Below are 19,221 nucleotides of genomic sequence, written 5' to 3' on the forward strand. Positions count from 1 at the left end.
GACAAATATATTATTTTAGAGAGTTTATTAATTTACCGAATATTAAGTTAAAGAGTTTCTGTTGTAGTTTTTTAAAAATAATTTGTGGAATATTAATCCTATGTGTTATTATTTAGTTGACTTTAACGTTGCTTCAGTTTGCCACATGATGACGCGTTACTTTATATAATTTTTTAGTTTGGAGTTTGTACTATGTGAGTAAATGCACATTTTCTTTATTTTAGTCTCTCTAATATACTTTCTTTTTTAATTTTAATCTTTAGCTCTTCGGCCACCTCAACAATTATCATAACTGATCTCAATTTTTTGGATCCATTGCCGGCCCATAGTACTGCGTATCGAAGTATAAAGCAATTAATGTTGTTTTGTCTACTCGCACTGGACAAATAAAAATACTGTTTTGACCATTATTTTCTTAAATTGTTAAATAAGAATTTCCTTTCAACTGGAAAAACACGCCTATTTCTGGTCCCTCGTTGCTATCATTTCATTTTCAAGAGAATCATCTGGTGCTCATAAGGTTAAACGTATTGGCACATCTTACATCTATCTTTTTGGCTATTATAGTATTTAGTGGCACTGGTATTATTAATTACTTCAACTTATTTGGAATCATATGATCATAGAAAATTGTACCATAGAAATGAGAAAGAAACTTGATCATATGAACTTTCATTGAATATTGATTAATTGAATAAAATATAAACGTAGACACATGTAGTACCATAAGTGTTTCTAGTATTGACGATCTTCCATTAGAATTTTCACTTAACTTACGTTCATATTCAATACCAACTTAGGTAAAACTTTAATTTTAATTATAATTAGTATATATGAGGGTCGTCGCAAGAGTCAACCATTGCAAAGATTGAAAATAAAAATAAAAAAACAAGGGAATGAGCAGGAAAAGCTAAATCTTTGTGGGGACAGAACATGAGACCCTAGAAAGCTACAACACGAACAGCAGAGAACCCAACGCAATTCTTCAAATTCTAGGTCCACCAATATTGGAACCAAGGCTCTCCTCATCCACAGGTGGGATCATGAAGGCTGAAGCTCTTTTACCATATTAGGAGTTAGATGCTTATAAGGAAACACATCATCGAATTGAAAATAGAGAAACTTGTTCATAACTTCATTTATATCAACTTCCACATATTGTGAATTGAATTATATGACTTGATACAACAACACATCATACATTTACAAGGTTATCAAACTCGAGAATTTATGTAAACTTGTAAGAGTTTTAGAAACTCGACTTGTGAACTCAACTCGTAAACTCGTAAGAGTCCACTTCATATAAAAATAATAACAAAATATCGATAAATAACATATCAATTAAACATTTCAACAATATAATAAAACAAAATAGTAAATTATAAATTTCATAATACTTAAATAACCAAGTCTATTTATGCATCACTACTAGATAATAACTTACAGATGTTATAGTAGTGGTAGATCATTCTCATTGCGGATTTGATGTTATTAGAGAACAAGTGTTTGCTGTTATTAAAGGTGAGAATTTTTGTATTTGAGAATAACACACTAAATGATGGTATATTGAACACTAAACAAACAAAAAATAATCCAAAATGACTTACATTGTGGTCTAATTTTTTTTAACTTACTGACTCGTTGACACGGTGATAAACTCGAGAGTTTACTGATTTTACTTAGAGTTTATAGAATTTACCCAGAATCTACTAAAAAATAATTTACTCAAGAGTCAACTCATAGAAGGTAAGTAGACTCGTAAACTCGTAGGAATTAGCGAGTTAACTCAAAAGTTTGTTAATCATGTACATTTATATGGGAGATATATGATTGGTATGGTGTGGTTGGAAAATGAAGATTTAGGAGTGAAGAAAAAATATAAGAGATCGTGAGTTTGAATCATGTATAAATATTTTTAATAAAAATTAATAATTAATATTTATTCATAAAAAATGAAAACTTATGTTATGGGAGATAAGTTTTTGATTTTTGAGCAACCTCCAACCTTTGTAAAGAAGGTGCTATGTGGGATTCTAGTGTAGTTTCTTCTTTGAATTTCGGTGTTCCTTTTAATAAATAAATAAAAACTAACTAGATAATAAATATGGTGGCATAGTTGACAAATTATTCTATTCCGGTCTCACTCTGTGTGTATAAAAATATATGAAGTGAAAAAATATCAATTGAAAAAATACTTCTCAATATCTCAAGAAATTAGCATATATATAGTTGCATTTGCGTATGATATAATTGGGTGAATTTGTTTAAACTTGTTTTTAAAAAAATAATAAAATAAATTATTTTTTATTTTTTAATGTATTTATTTAAACATTTTTTATTAAAAAAATAATTTTTCTCTTTTTTTAAGAAATAAATTGTATCTATTTTAAGAAGAATTTTTTTTAAAAAAAAGTTCCTTTTTTTAAACACTTTTTTTAATTATAAACTAATTGACCCATACATGGGCCAAGTGAATAAGAAGAAGCAGAAACTACAATGTGTAGCATCAGACCAGCTAATGCAGATCTATTCATTTCAAATACGTAAAATTCACTTTGAGACAAAAATGTCTGAGTTCATCTAAAAAACTGAATAATTAACATGAAATTAAACTAATTAACCTACCTAAATCTAACAACTGCGCACACAGCTAATGAAATTGAATCCAACTAAGTCTATGACTCTTTTTCCTTCCATATTAAAAAGATAAAGCAAACATTTCACACTGAGTGGATAATGCATGCATGACCGAACAAACATTAGAATTGTCTAACAAGTTCCATGTGTCCATAAAATACTATTCTTTCTGAATATAAAATTCTGCAAAGTTTTAACAAATACGTTTATCAGACACGTACGTGCGACGAGAAAAGGTTATGCTTATCTAACCTTAATTTAAACTTAATTTCTATAATGTTGACATTATCTTGATCTGTTATTTATTATTTATTATAAAGTAACATTCGGAAGCCTTGACCTCCGTCCTTTTTTATATGTATATAAACTAAAACCTCAAAGTTTAATTTGTTTAGTGTGTTTATTTTTTCGTTGGAAAGTCTTCAAACAACCATTCAATCAAAAGTTTTAAATTCTCACTTCTCACAAAATGTGTTTTAGAATGCGTGTCTCTTGAATCTAATGTTAATCAAACATACCCTCAGTGTTTACATATTAATTACATGAAACATTGAAATATGTCAACAAATTTAAAGCGGTGTTTAATTTTTTATTTTCATTAAGAAATCATATGTTTTAATCAATAAATATAAAAATTCAATCTTATTTTGTTTCAATCTTATGGTTTCCTTAGACTAGTACTGAAAAAAATAATTTTTTCTTTTAAAATTGTTTAAATTTGTTTCGATCATATGAGTTTAATTAAAATTGTTCCAGGAGTGTATAGTCTATTTTTTCTTAAATTTATATATAACTAGGGGTGGAAATAGGTCAGGACGGCTTACAGGGGTCTACGACCTGACCTACATAAAGTCTGGCCTGAACTGACCTATTTAATTAAAAGGTTAGGCCCAAACTTTTTTAAAAACCTATTAAATTAAATAGATAGGCTTATTAAAAAATCTTATAAGCCTGATAGGCCGGCCTATATGTATGTATATATACTTATATTATTTTTTGGGTACCAATATATACTTATATTATTTTTTGGGTACAACTAATTTTTGTTTAAAAAACCATCAGACTTTGATTACACATTACTGCTCCATAACTTTTATCACTGTAATCAAGTAAGACTTTAATTACAATTTAGGTGTGAGTCATGTGCCCTTTTATATTTCTCATTGGCTTTCCTATTTCTGTTAACGTTTCCTTTAACTTTTCTATTACGTGTCTACTCCAAAGCAAATGAATATTAAAGATTTAATGTAAAGAAAGCTTTTAAAAAAAACTTTTAAAAAGACTATCAGGTCAGTCGAGTCAAAATAAAAGCCTTTGATAGGCTATAGGTCAGGCTCAGACCTCAAAAATTCATCGTAGGCTAGACTCAGGCCTTTCAAAGCCTGGTCTGGCCTGTCCTATTCTCACTCCTATATATAACTAATAAATTATGTAAATATTAATTATAAAATTTCATTTATATATTTAAATAATAAATAAATAGTTTCCTAATAGCTGGAATAGATATTATGAAAAGATGAAGAATAATAAGTTAAATAGATATTTTAAAAATTCAAAACCTAATTTGTTTGTTATAATTATATTTTTATTATTTAAATATTTATTATATTATTAATATTGATATTTTCAATTTTATATTATTGATGTTAATATTGATCTATTATAATATTAAAATCACAATTTTATAACGATTATCATAATATTAAAATTTGTAATGTCATATTAGCAACAAACTATTCTATCTCAAAGTGACTTATAAATTATAAAAGTAGCGACTGAATCATTTCGTCCAAAATAATGGCAAAAACAACAAACAAAACATATTGTAAATTAACATCTAAAACTAGTCCGTCTCCATTTGGAAAAAATTCATAGTTTGTGACTAAACAAAGTCAGTTGCTGAATTTAAAATGTATTTAGTCGCAAGCACAATTGCTTGTAAATCTACAAAATTTATTGTTGAAAAAAATAACGCAGCAACTAATTTAGCGACTGATTCTTTTGTTACTGAAACTTCCAATCACTAATTGTTGTTTATAAATGATGAATCTTGTTAGCGGTTGCTAAGTCGAACGCAATTTGCGACATAAATATTTTGGTTGCTAGTTTTGCTCGGTATTTCGTGTTTTTCTTATTGTATTACTTACTTATTTTAGGTCTAATAAGTCAAAATAAACTAGATTGTTAGCATATGTTGTGTAACTTTATCTACCCTAATTACACATTGTGATCAAATAATATCATTGTCACTTTCAATTTATGATAATCTCAAAATTTATTTTATTTTTCTATTAAGTTTATTGTGTTTAGAATAATTTTGTCACTTTGATGATATAATATTTGTCCTAAATTCATTTATGGGCTAGATTGAGCCTATGCACCTTGGGCTTCTTGCTAATAGCCAATTCCTGTTCCACATATTGAGTAAACTAATTTTTTTCGCCTGAAAGTGTGAGGAGCTAAAAGATAAAAATTAAAAAAAAATATTTTTGCAATTGCATTTTGTCCATCAAACTAGTTCAAATGTTAATTTTGTTAGTAACAACATTAACTAACAAACAATAATATGTGAAACGCCATGTTGTCACTTCTTCTCTCTCTAGTAAAATTGATTTTCATGTTTTTCACCATGAAACTAAACACACACTATTACACTTAATGATGTAAGTTCGAAGAATTCACTATACACAATGGAAACACTATTAATTGTATATTGTGAAATCATACAAAATGGAAATTTATTTTGGTTGTGTTAATCTTTGTAAAAATCTAACATAGTGAAAACTTATTTCCATTTTCTTTGGTGATTTCACACCCCAAAACACAACAAAAATTAAACAAGCTTTTTTATGTACTTATCACAACAAAAACATGGTATTGTAAAAAAATCTTGAAAAAGTTAGGGGGGGGGGGGGGGGTAAACTTAACATTATAAGGTGTGAGAATAACAAGGTCCTTTTTATCATTGATGGAGAGGAAACAAAAAAAAATCTATTACTATATGGTGTACAATAAAATTGATTCTTGAGTTGGTATTGAGCCAAATTAGGATGTAGTATAGGAAAATATTGCACTTTATTCATGTAATAAACTAAATTTACAAGACATAACTAAAAGCTTTAAATAAATTAACAAAAAATGCTCTCCAATCAAGAATATTCAATCACATTTTGATAGGTTGAATTTGTTACCAACAGTTAATTGCTAATATGGCATGCATGAAGAGTGTTGTGCGTGCATAAGAACTACATCTACATATAGACTACAACACAATCAACACTAGCCTTTACATCTTTGTATTGACCTCTTTTGTCTTCACTTGTTTGATTATATTTTCCTTTTCTTGTAAAAACTCTTTTAGAGTTTCAGGTGTATAAGGAGGAGGCATGGTACATGGAGGAGTATCACTTGGTGAGGTCACCATGGACTCAACCATAAAACGTTTCTCTAGACCATGCACAGAACATGCCATACTTTCAGAACAAATCTCAACCGCTCCTGTTGGTATGGTTGGTTTGAATTTCAAGAGTTTTGCGTACTCATTCAATAGATAAAACATGTAATCATACACAAACTTCGTCTTTAAATTCTCTACAATGAAACTAGTTCCTCCATTGCCAATTACTTGTGCCTGCAATTAATTAAAATTGATTTTTTTGAAATAAATTAGGCAAGGATTCCTTTCTGGATAAACCAAGGAATTCAAATGTATTAAAAAAAAATACTAAACGAATTAATATGCAACTAGCTAATTGACCAATTTAATTAGTTATTTTCTTCCCTTTTAATTTGTCATATTTATGAATAATCTATTTTTCAAGGATATATAGACTTATGCTTAGAAAAAGAATGGGTATTAACTTCACCATATGCATATGTTTTTTTGGGATTGATATCAAGAGTTTTGTGTTGTTTGTTTCTTTTCTTTCCACCAACTACACATATATGAAGAAGAAAAATATACAAGGTAAAAGTGTAGAAATTATTACATGATATGGGATCAACATGTGTCTAAGACCACAACCAATTTGTGTGAGTGTGTGTGTGTATATATATATACACACACACACTTGTGTGTAAGTTTTTTAGTTTAGTAGATAAAACTATTAATATTCAATTAAGTGATAGGTAATGATAATTTTAGACCACTTAATAATTTATTGTGTAAGTGGAACTTATCAAACTAATGACGTTGACCTAGACTTTTTTTTTTTTCTCATTACATAGTGCAATAGTCAGAAAAGGTCTAATACAATATTTTGTGATTATTATATATAAAAGGTGTCAAAGACTATTTTGTTATCCTATGAAGCAAAAGCCAGGTTGTTTAGTTAGAGAGAAAAAAAATACAATTCCGTGCATAAATATGTAAGTCATAAACAAAATAGTTTTTATTAGGTATGTTAAAATTTTAGGTGGATGTTATATAGCTAAGTCCAATTAAAGTTAAATCCCATGTGTAATGAAGCTAGAAACTAAGGGCATGTTTCATTGTGCAAATAAAATAATTTCAGCGCAACATGAGTTTGTGTAAGTATAAAAATAATTTAGGAGAAAATAGAGGAAGAAAATGATTACATTATCAAGGTGAGCATTTCCCCAATCCACAGCATACTTAATGTCTTCACACATATTTTTGGGACTGATAGGCCAATAGTGTTGCAAAGGTACCATGCTTCTTGTAAAAAACTCATAATATGTAGGCTCTATGAACAAGGTCATTGAGTCACATCCTATTATGTATTTTTCACTCACAGACCACGCGGCTCCTTCTACGTAGATCTTATATCTTAACACAAAACACAACACGTACAAATTTCAAAATTTATTATGTAAAATATAAAATAATATATGTGTGTAATAGATTAAAAAAACAAATTAATTCCTTCTATAATAATGATATAAAAAAATCCTACATAGAGCTTGAAAATATTTACCTAAAGTTGCATTGGTTTTCTAGTTTTGAGCTCTCAAAATTATTTGCTTCCTCCTTGTTCCATTGCTGAAAAGAAAAGAAACATATGTTAATTCATCCTCAAATAATTGATGAAATACTAACCTGAAAAAAAAACTAGGGTTAAAATTATATATTACTATGTTATGTATTCTTGCATTCCAATCATGTTCTTTTGTGGGGTTGCACTTGCCAAGTTCTCTCCTAATATCAGCCATTGCCAAGTTGCCCTTCCAAAAAGCATAGGGTGTCCTATCCTTCCATTTGATCATCTTGTTGCCTTCCAATATCTTATGTAATGTTGTTTCCCATGGTCCTATGTTGATCTCAGGCCTTGTATGAAAAAAATGTAAAAGTGTAACTTTATTTTCCTTTTTTTCATTTTAATTAAGGAAAATAATGAAATCACATTGTATCTTCAAACATACACATTTGAGACAAAACATAATAGAAGAAATAAAATAAAAATCTATAAGAAGATTAAAAAAAGGTTTCCACCAAGATTTAGGTCATTTCAAACAAAATTATAAAACCTAATAATAATAATAATAATAATAATGATAATAATAATAATAATAATAATAATAACTTTTACTATAACTATTTCTAGATCTTTCTCTCATAATATTATCATGTTATTTAATGAGTGTTTTGGTTTTGTGATGACCACAAAAATAATATTTTTTATGTAAAAATTTGGAAGCTACAAAGAGTTGTGATGAGATTGGACATAAAAATTAGTTATTTCTCTTTCATTATACCACACCAAACACACTTTTAATAACATGAGAGAATTCAAATTCACCACTTCTCAAAGAAATGTGCATAGAAAAATAAATTATTAATAATAGTGGAACCAAAGGAAATGGTAAAAATTGACAATGTAACAAATTGCAAATGCATCCTTGATTTTTACTTCCCACATGTTGTCCTCCCATTTATCATTTCTTATATTATGCACATTCAAAACAGGTGACAAACGCACTTTAAAAAATGTCTTGTTAATGTTGTTTTTAGTTTTGAAAGGTATAGAAGCTTTACCAACCCCAGAAGGACCAATCAGGGAATACAATGTCATGTGCATTTTCATCTCCACAATAATGGAACACGGGGGGTGGTGACATGGCTTGTGGTCCTTGAAAATCTTTTTTTAACACAACAGGCTTGTCTCCACATTGAAACATTAGATCCAAATCTGGTATCTTTCCCGGGTATAACCTTAGAAGTTGTAAAATTCCCCATATTGTGAACACATCTCTTGTCTGATACACTTTGTCATACTTTTCAACATAAGCTTTTCCATTTACAATTACAAGCCTAAAATGGGAAACGTTTTTGCCTCTTTCAACCATGTCTCTTGTGATTCCTTTACTCTTCCATGGTTTTAGATCTTCATGGATCCATTTGAAGTAATTTGGACATGATGTAGTTGATGAATCATCATCAAGATCGAATGTTGTTGGATAGTATGATGAACAAGTTTTTGCTAAGTTTCCATCCGTGCAGTTAAGTGGGAATTGAGGTTGTTGCTTATTGAATATTATAATTGTCTTGAAAATTGTAGTTCTTGTTATTCTGGACTGAAAAAGATAGAAGATAACATGTTATATATAAATATGAGCTAGATACATAAATTATACTTTTTATAATTTTTGTACACCTAACTGTTATGATTGTGCTAACAATAAATAAATAAAATATTGGAATACACATTTTTATTATATTATATTACATTAATGTGTACAATAATGTTATGTGGACTAAGGGTCGTGGAAAGTAAACTTTTTATACTTTTGTAATACCTACTATGTTACAATTATATTTTTATTCAATATATTTTTCTCATTTTTTTTTGAAAAATAAATTAAAAAATAACCATATATTATAGTGATGAAAATGTAATGATAATGATAATTGAGTTCAATTTTTATGTATTACTAATGTAAAAAATCATATTTCCAATTAAAAAGAAATCATATTAGCCATTGACCGTGTAGAAGTTAATGATTCTACTATACATAATTATATTTTTATTATTTGACCATGTAAAAAATATTTATATAATTTTATTTAGTTGCATAATTAATAAAATACTACTTTTGTCTTTGAATATAAGATTTTTTTTAAAAAAATCATTTGTCTCTTTTTATGGATGAATTATTCTTTACCAAAATAATTTTAATATTTGTTTTAGCACAAATTCTATGAATTAAAAAGATAAATGTATTTTCTTTCTCTTATTTTTATTTTTTTGAAAAAAGGACTAACATACATTAAATAATTAGGTAAAGTAATTAAGTGAAAAGAAAGATGGTGTGTTCTAATAATTTCAAAGTAATATTTGAAAAATAATACAAACTATTAATAAATTTAATGTTATTAACTAAATTAATTAATTTTTAAAAGTATAAATTAATTAAAAAGATCTTATATTTAAGGAGGAGGTAGTAATAAATATATTAACTAACTTTTTTCTCAAAAAAAAAAAAAGCAAATGCTAGAGTTTAGACTTGTCGTAATAATAAACATAAGTTATCTAATGGATAAAAATATATTTTTTTATCCACATAAATATGAAACTGTTTAAAATTGATTCCAAGTTTTTTAATACTTTTTTTTTCACACAAAATTAAAAAATGTCATTTTGTTTAGCTCAAAAGTAGATTCAAATTTATTCGAACCTATCATGATGACCTTGCACATTAATTATACATATAATTAATGTAAAATATGATGTTTTTTATGTTTATATAATCAATGTAAAAAAAATAATATACAATCCTTACTCTGATAAAAAGAATAATATATTTTAATTTTATGAGAACAAAATCACATACTAAAAATTTTATATAACAAATTTAAATATTTTTATATTTATAAGAATAAAAGTCATACTTTAACCTTGTACATTTTGATTCTATCAAGATAACCGAAAACAAATAAAACATAACATATTTTTTTTAGAATTTTATATTAATGTACGGATAGTATAAAATAATTTTATATTGTAATAAAATAATTTTATATTATAATAAATTACTATTTAAATTACTTTAATATAATTATATAATAAGTCAACAAATTTATTGTGATTGAATGAGTGGATAAGACTGTAATGGATAATCTTTTCGTTTCTAGCATTTCATTTTATCCGCACCCGAAACATTGCCAAAAACATAGTATTGTTTAGTTATTATTTTATCATATTCCTTGCAAATTAGAATCGCACGAGTTTTCTTTCTTAAGCAACATCATTACATTAGAATTAGTATTATATCCATCCCATAATTTCTCTTTAATTTTCTCCTTTGGGTTTAACTTGCTCGGAAAAGTCTTAATAATATAAATTGAAATCTGACGAGGATAACTACTAGCTGAATTTCAGGATGTAATTACCCTTGCCTCTTTGCTTTCTTAGAAGTTATAATACACTACAGCTAAGAATCACAACAAGAGTTTAATAGCTATGAGTAATTATTTTTCCAGTAAAAATAAATCAATTAAAAATCATTATTAATATGTATTTTAAAATTATTATTATAAAATCAATAAATTTATCAATTGTACTTTATAGTTAGGTCAGCGTGAAAAATTATTTTATACTACTAGTATATAATCTATTTTTTCTAAACATAATTTGTCTTAAAACTTAGATTAGATTTTTTTACTGAAAAAAAATAGATTAAATTTATATAGATTACCAATTAACAACGAAACAAGGGCATTAAGGCAACCAAGCATCAAGGAATTAAACCATATATCTAAGGTTTAATAATATATACAAATAGAGATATATGGATATATATGTCAAGGATATATAGAAGAGACTTACAAGGTTAATTTCCAGGAGGAAGGTGCTTGCAACAAATACAACAAAGAAGATGATGGGGAAGAAAATCCATTTCGCCATTATGCCAAACCACTCACAGCCACCATGAATCAAAATGCGAGAGGTTAGCTTTAGAATTCTACAACCTGTTGTTGTTGAGTATTAATAGCTGACTACACTTGTTGAGAATACTTGCTTAATATATTATGAATTTACTCTGTACAACTATAATAATAGTCAAAATTAAAAGTTAGCAAGTGGTCACATAATCACATAATAAAGTCTTAAAATTCTGAGTTTGGACCCAAAAGCTACGTACGACTTTTTTAATATATAGCTTGCTCAACATTAAGTATCTGCAAAGTATATATCTAAGTTTTTATTGTAAAGTACAGCCATTTTTAATTAAGAGTTTAATGCTTTTAGGTATGATTCTTGTACTCTACCGTCTATATCAGGGTAAGAAGTAAGCGATAGCAAAGTGGCATAGTGAAAAGTTTCATGATAATAAGTGTCCCAAGGGAATCATCGAGTAATGAATAATAAATATACTTCATTAAAAACTTTAAATTATTTTAAAAATATAATATTAAATAATTTTTAAATATAATATTTTTTTAAAATGTTTTCTTAACAAGTGTCACACAAAACACTAATTAATTAGCATTTCTCTTTGAAAAATAACAAATAATTTTCTACATTGATATCGTCAGTTAATTTACAGTGACTTTAATTATTTTATCGGGCAATGTTTTGAGTAAAAATCCTATTAAATTTTGAAATTTCGAATTCGACATACAGTAAAGTTTAAGAAATTAAATTTCGGGGAAAAAAATTATTAGCACATGAGATGAAACTAGTTTAGTAAACCAACGAGTCATTGATATATCTGGCACTGAATTTTGTCTCCTTAAGTGATTGAGAGGAAAGATTTCATTAAATTAATTTTAACATAATAGAAAAATTTTAAAATAAATTTGTTCAAAACTAAAAATTAAAAAAAAAAACATTTTTTTAAAAAATTAGGACGTACTAGAAATCACCCCAACCGGGCCTAAACAATCAAATTTCGAAACAGAGGGAAGTTGATAATAATTAAATGGTGCGTTTTGGACCTTTTGGTTTGGCTACCTATCATAACACTAGTTAATGTTGCCTAACTATTTCACCATTTTCACGAATTTAAGTGCACTTAAAATGATGGAAAAATAAAATACTATTACCACCACACTGTACACGAAACGAACTTAATGGTAAAAAAAATTGTATTTTCTTTCCATACTTGCATGTCCAAAAGTATTGATAGTTACTTCACATGAATGGGGTAAATAAGTAAAAACAGATTCAAGATTAAAATTACTGCGTTGGTTCTGAAAAAAAGAGTACCTAGTAGTAAGTAGTAACTATACACAAGAGCAACACCCAATAATGTTACTAAGAAATTAACAAAGAAAGTGACAAGCAAAATATATTGACAAAACAAGCAAAGCATGAAATTTAAGCTAAAACAAGGGATAACTTGAACACAGACACTGAAATTAGTTAAGAGAATTGATTAAGATAGAAAAAGAGAGAGATTACTTACGAGGTCAACCCAATTGAACATGAAATTGGTTGCAGCAAACAAAAAAATGAAGGCAAAGGAGAAAAAGCCATAGGTTGAAAACCATCTTTTCTCTTTTTGTTATATATATGAGATCATGATTAGTGACAACCTTGGCTTTTGGACATCGATGGAGTTCCACTACTTCAGCTTGTGATATATAGTATATGACTAAATATATGCTCTCTTACTACCTCCAATATTGGATCTTAATCAAATTTTCATTTAGTCAAGGTCCAAAGCTTGCTTACAAATGGAATGTACAATATAAAATAATTTAAGCATCTATAAAGAATGATATCATAACTTTAATTAAATTAATCAGCTGAAAGTAAATCTGGTATGCGTTTGCTTTATGAAAATAATTAAGGTGTTACTTTGTTGGGATAATTTTATATTATAAAAACACTTTGATAGAAAAGGATATATAGTTTTTACCACTGATTTTAAGTTTCTGACTAGTAAAAAGATTTCAGATTTGTTAACTTTTATATATTTGAACTTGTAATGTATGTGTATATATATATATATTCCTTTTACTTCAAAAGTAACTCTACTTATCATTTATTTTTTTAAGAGTTAATAATTATAATAAATAACTAATATTAATCAATAAATCTCAAAAAAATAAATGATTAAGATTAGAAATAATTTTAAAAGAGTTATTATTGAAATAAGTGAATCTATTTCAGATTAAAATCTTAGATACATAATTGGCAAAACTTTGTTATAAAAGAGATTATATTAATAAAATAAAAATATATAACAATTAATACACCATTTTTTTATTTCTCTTCATTATATCCCTCATTTTATCTCACTTTTTTTCTTTTTTTTATTGTATAATTTGTAGTATTAATATAATTTTTTTTCTTGTAACCCAAGAAACTTTGTGTGAGATCCGGCTTAGTGCAATGAAACTGGGGTCCTTGTGGAAAAGTCAATTTTCTTTTTTTTTTTTCTTTTTCTTTATTAATATTATTTTTACGCTGGGCAAGCCCAAAGAAAAGGAAAGCCTGAGGGTCTAAATTAATCATGGTTTGACTAATCACATCTTATTTTTGACAAATTGACTAATCACATCTTAATTTCATTACTTAAAAGAGAAACAGTTAATTTCTCATCACGTGGCATGCACCAATAATGATTAAGACTCGTCTGATTATCTTCCTTGTCGCCGTTAACAATTGTATTATTTTATTGGCAACATTAATTTTTAGTTTTTACAATGAAATATCACTTTTAAATATATTTCTAGCGCATTTGTATAATTTTTCAGAAAATAAAATCTTTAAAGAAATTAAAATTTTAATTATTTTGAGAAAATTTGAGTAGCTTCTAAAAATAACTAAAAACATAACTATGTTTTTAAATAAAATTTTCTTTTTATAATTGTAACCAAATAAAAAATAACTTCTAGTTTTCACAAAATCTGCAAATAATCAACCACGTTTTTCTAAGACTATTTTTAAAAGTTTAAACAAACACTAAAAGCATTTCTAACTTTGCTTATTTAAAAAGTAAAACAATTCTGTTTTTGATTTTTAGTTTCAGGTTTGAATGGTATTCAATTTAAAAAAAAAGGCCAAATAACATATTTGGTCATTTATATTATTTTTGTGGTTCAATTTGATCATTTATTTTTTAGAAAGTTTATTTTGATCATTTATCTTATTAAATTAGTTCAAAATGATTATTTTATCCATCTAAAGTTAATACGGTTAATAAAATAAAGATATTGATAATTAACCAAATATAAGTTTCTTATCCATTATCACATTCTCCTTTCTCCTCCCTTATCATTTTCCCAACATACACAAAAAAAAATAAAAATCAAACACTCCCAACATTAGTCCAAGCCCCAAATCTAAAACCTCTACCCACACTCCTCCCCATTCCATCATTTCCTACAAATGTCCACTCCCAAACACTGACTTTAAAACGGAGTTGCCTCCGTGCCCAACCATCATGTTCCTTCCGTCGAGGCATTCATCTCCGCTGCTAGCAATGGCAACCTCAATCCCATGACCCTCGTCTTTAGCTTTTTTGGCTTCGACGACCCCAACCCCATGGCCCTACACTAAGGCCTACTTCTCTATTGATTTTTGGTTGCATTACCTTCATTTTCATATTTATTTTGTAATTTCTTAAAAAAAAGCCTCTAGGATATATGATTTTCTGTATTTAGTTTTAAATTTGATCAATTTTTGGTTTTTCAATTTTTATGATTTCGTTGTTCTTGATTTCTTATATTTGTTTTATAATTTTTTCAAGGGAAACTCTTGGATTTGATTGTTGTTGATGTTTGAATATGGGAAGAGTGGTGATTGTTGGGAGGTATGGAGGCAATTAGAAAGGAGAGGTAAAAAGAGAAGGAGGAGCAAATCTGGAAAAGAAAGAAAAAAAAGGAGAAAAGGAAATTTAATATTTGAATCTACAGATTTTTCGTTGCTTTCTTCATTGGTGCCTCTCTCGCCGTTGTCCACAAAGAAAAAGAAAAAAAAAGGGAAGAACGAGAGCAAGAGAAGAAGGAAGTTGAAGATGAAAAAAAAAATCTTTACATTTTGTGACGGTTTTTAGCCATTAATATCCTTATTTTATTAACGGTGTTAACTTTGGATGAACAAAAAGACCATTGTGAACCAATTTAAAAAGATAAACAAAAAAATAAAATAATGTACTAAATAAATTATTTGGCCTTTAAAAAATTGGTCAGCCAGTTTAAAAACCAAAGCCATGTGTTTTCTAGACCAGTATGTAACGACCAACAAACTTCATTTTAGCATCGAAAAATGCGTCAACGTCGCCATTTCTTTTCAATAGTGAACCACTCCAATTAATTCCACCAATTAAAACCTCCAACATGTAGCCCAGATTGTAAGGTTTGTATCGAGCAATATCTATTATGCATAGTATTTACAAAGAATTCATTACAAATGTAATAAAAGCATCAATTCTTCACAATTATTTATATAAATGAATACAAACCACTTACAAGCAAGAACTAAGGTCTTGTTCGGGATGGTTGCCAATTTTCAGTTTTCATTTTAAAATACAATTTCAAAATGGAAACTTGTTTGACTAAAATGATTGTGACTTGATTTGTTTCTTCTTTTCAAAATAGATTTTACCTTATTTCAAAAACAATGAAAATAGGTTTCTGGTTTCAGTTGTTGATTTTACCCTAACCCAACTTCTTCCCCAATTGTTTTCTCTCTTTGCTAGTTACTAGTTGTCGTTCGTTGTCATCGTTGCCGCTCGCCATTGTTGTTGTCACTGTTAACTGATTGGTAAGTGTACCAAATGTCCAAGTAATAAAGACTCGGAAGTCTGAGTGTCGATTTCCACAAGGACTTTGTTATGTACTTGTGTTGAATAATTTCCAATTTATAAGAGAAAAAGATAAGATGAGGTATAAAAGATAAATATAAAAGAACAAAATATAAAATAATAACTATTAATTGAAAACAAAAGAAATAATAGGGAATTCAATGGGATGAAAATGTTAGGACCTAGCATGTCTTATTCGCCTAAGATGTATTATTTGTGATTTTTCTCTATTAATCAGGGGAATTTATCCTACCCACATCTGTTAGAATACTTGCCCATGATGTCTCACGATGACAAGCTTATTTTACCTATCTATCTCCCAAATGTCTTTGCAAAGAGTCAATAGATAAAATGTATGAAGTTCTAATTCTAGATGTTTGCTTTGATGCATGGGCATAATGCAATCACTCTATGTCTAGCAATAATTTTATTAAGATACTTCTTCCTTTTAGTTCTATTAGAAATTACCCTCTGTCGAGCGACTAATTCCTAAAACAAATGCATGCAAAACTTTCCTTGTTTTTCTATTAAGGATTACCCTCTCTCGAGCACCTGATCCCAAAGATGATGCAAGGAGGAATACTGCATGAAATTACAAGTAAGAAAGGATAATAGGAAAGAAAACACCTGTTTCCATTGATAAATATGAAGTGTACAATACATCTTTTGACTTTTTAGGTCTGTCAGACCCTAACTAAGAGTTTAGCCTCTCATAGCCATAAGGGGTCTTACAATAAAAAAGGAGTATAGGAACTGATGGAGAAGTAAAGATGGAAAAAAGAAATAGAAAATGATGAAAGAGAAGAAAGGATTCCCTAAGGAAGAGTTCTCATACTTTAGGTGTGTATTAGAATGCTCTGAGACTCAGTGTGTCTTTTCTCCTTGGCTTGACTCCATTTTTATAGCTGCTAGAGTGGACTTGGGCTTGACTCCCTTTCTATAGTTGTTGGAGTTGACTTGGGCCTGATGCCAAAAAAATCTTCCTTATTTTATATTTTTGATATCTTCTGAATTTTTTTTTTTGCTTTTAATCCCTCCTTTTCATACCTGCAAGCCATAAATAAAAAATATCAATTCCTATCATTTAAGCCAAAAATAACTGCTAAATAAATATTTTTAAGGATATTTTCAATATATTTTTATTATAAAAAATAACTCAGATTTAGCAGTTATCAGTCGCTCGTTGGTAAGTTCTTCATCTTCCTCCTCCTCACCCACCACCACCATTTCCTCTTTGTAGCTTTGATGACTAAATTTTCTCTTGTGATGAATTCTCTCTTGGCATCCTTGCAGTCATATGAGCAGTCACAATGATCAAAGTAGCAATGCTCGACACAAAATATGTTGTGCATTGACACTACAATCAGAGGAGGGAGCTTAGGCAAACACGATTTCAATGTTAATCTTTGACATCGTTTTATCTCACCATGTAGTCATGGCCTTTGTCGCTTGGGATCTTGTTTTGTAACCACCACCATATGCATTGCCATGTGAAGCTATTGGTGACAATTTTCGGCAATTGTTAGGTTTGAACCGAAGAATGCTCTTGCTCTGGTCAAGGTTCTTGGCTTGCGATTATGTAATCTACTTCTCTGTTCTGTGATTACCTTTTCATTTTTTGGTGGATCTGGGCTCTTGTTATTGGAACTTCAATGTTGAACATTCAAAGGGAATTATGTTAAGATGCTCAGAAGGTGTTTGATAAAATGTTCGTTTGAGTCAAAATGTTTCTTGTTATTGATTATTGATGATGATGGTGATCTTTTGTTGTTGCCTATCCTCAAATTGATTTGTTTTGCTGCTTATTTTGCAACATCTTTTCAAAATTAATAACTACAACTGAAAACCCAACAGTAAAACTGATTTTGATTTTATAAAATTTCAAAATTACAAACATACAATCACCCCGAATGGGGCCTTAGAAGCCACTTGTGTTCAACAATAATTGATACAAGAGCAACATGTTATAAAATCAGCTTGTCTCTATGTGCCTCAAGTGTGGATCTATAAATCAAGTAACAATAAAGTTGTGGAAAAGGAAAAGGTACATGGCCTTGAAGGAAAAAGGCATAGATAAAGGATTTTGAAGAGGCAAAATGAGAAAGAAAGAGATAAAAAGAACAAAAAGAAATTTTTTAAAAATCCTAACCATCTATTTAAAAATAAGTAAATCAAAGAGTGTGGGATTACATTCTCATAGTAGAAGACATGAAATGATCTCCAACCATAAACTTTGTCTAGGTTTGGACCCAAATAACTATAAAATTTAACTCATGAGACGAGGGTTAGTCTTGCTTATATACATAATTTTTTTTCATAGTGCTAGTCAATGTGAAATCTCCAACACCTCTTCATGTTGAGGTATGAACATGTCAAGTGTAAAGTTTGTAGGACTAGACATTTCCATACAGCTACAAGTGATCCAATAATATCCAAATAATATGTGACATAACAGACCAAAAAATAATTTCTACGATAAACTTTAATATCATCTTAAAATTTTGGATTTATGCTCAACTTAACCTTAAAAGTTAGCTCATGAGGTAAGGGTTGTTATTAAACATTACTCTTTTTGTTCATGTAATTATCTAAAATTTACAAGATACTTCCTTTGTACTCAAATATTTGAAGAAATAAAAAACAAATCAAGCTAATTAAGGAAATTATTTAACATCTCATTTAATTTTACTAATCTCTTTAAAAAATAAAACTTTTCTTTTCTAAATTTCCCTTCATTAAATCTTGATATAAAGAATTAAAAATGGTGATTCAAAATATAATCTTAATTAAATGAAGAATATTTTGAAAATATAATCATTATATGGAGTGAAATTAGTTAATATTTGCTTATATTTTACATCACTATAT

At 28.1% G+C, this 19,221-nt stretch overlaps 1 protein-coding gene across 1 annotated transcript; it reads right to left on the bottom strand.

Annotated features, from left to right (window-relative positions):
- Positions 1 to 5,614: 5,614 nt before the first annotated feature.
- LOC100797600 (protein O-glucosyltransferase 1) lies at positions 5,615 to 13,169 on the bottom strand. The gene is made up of 7 exons (XM_003521858.4): positions 13,006 to 13,169; positions 11,424 to 11,566; positions 8,633 to 9,171; positions 7,732 to 7,924; positions 7,575 to 7,639; positions 7,216 to 7,426; positions 5,615 to 6,268 (listed from the first exon to the last, which is right to left on the bottom strand). The coding sequence occupies exons 2-7, from the start codon at positions 11,499 to 11,501 to the stop codon at positions 5,924 to 5,926; spliced, it is 1,431 nt and encodes a 476-aa protein (XP_003521906.1). The 5' UTR covers positions 11,502 to 11,566; positions 13,006 to 13,169; the 3' UTR covers positions 5,615 to 5,923.
- Between the last annotated feature and the right edge of the window lie 6,052 nt (positions 13,170 to 19,221).

This window comes from Glycine max, chromosome 3, assembly GCF_000004515.6.
Source record: "Glycine max cultivar Williams 82 chromosome 3, Glycine_max_v4.0, whole genome shotgun sequence".
Classification (NCBI taxonomy): domain Eukaryota; kingdom Viridiplantae; phylum Streptophyta; class Magnoliopsida; order Fabales; family Fabaceae; genus Glycine; species Glycine max.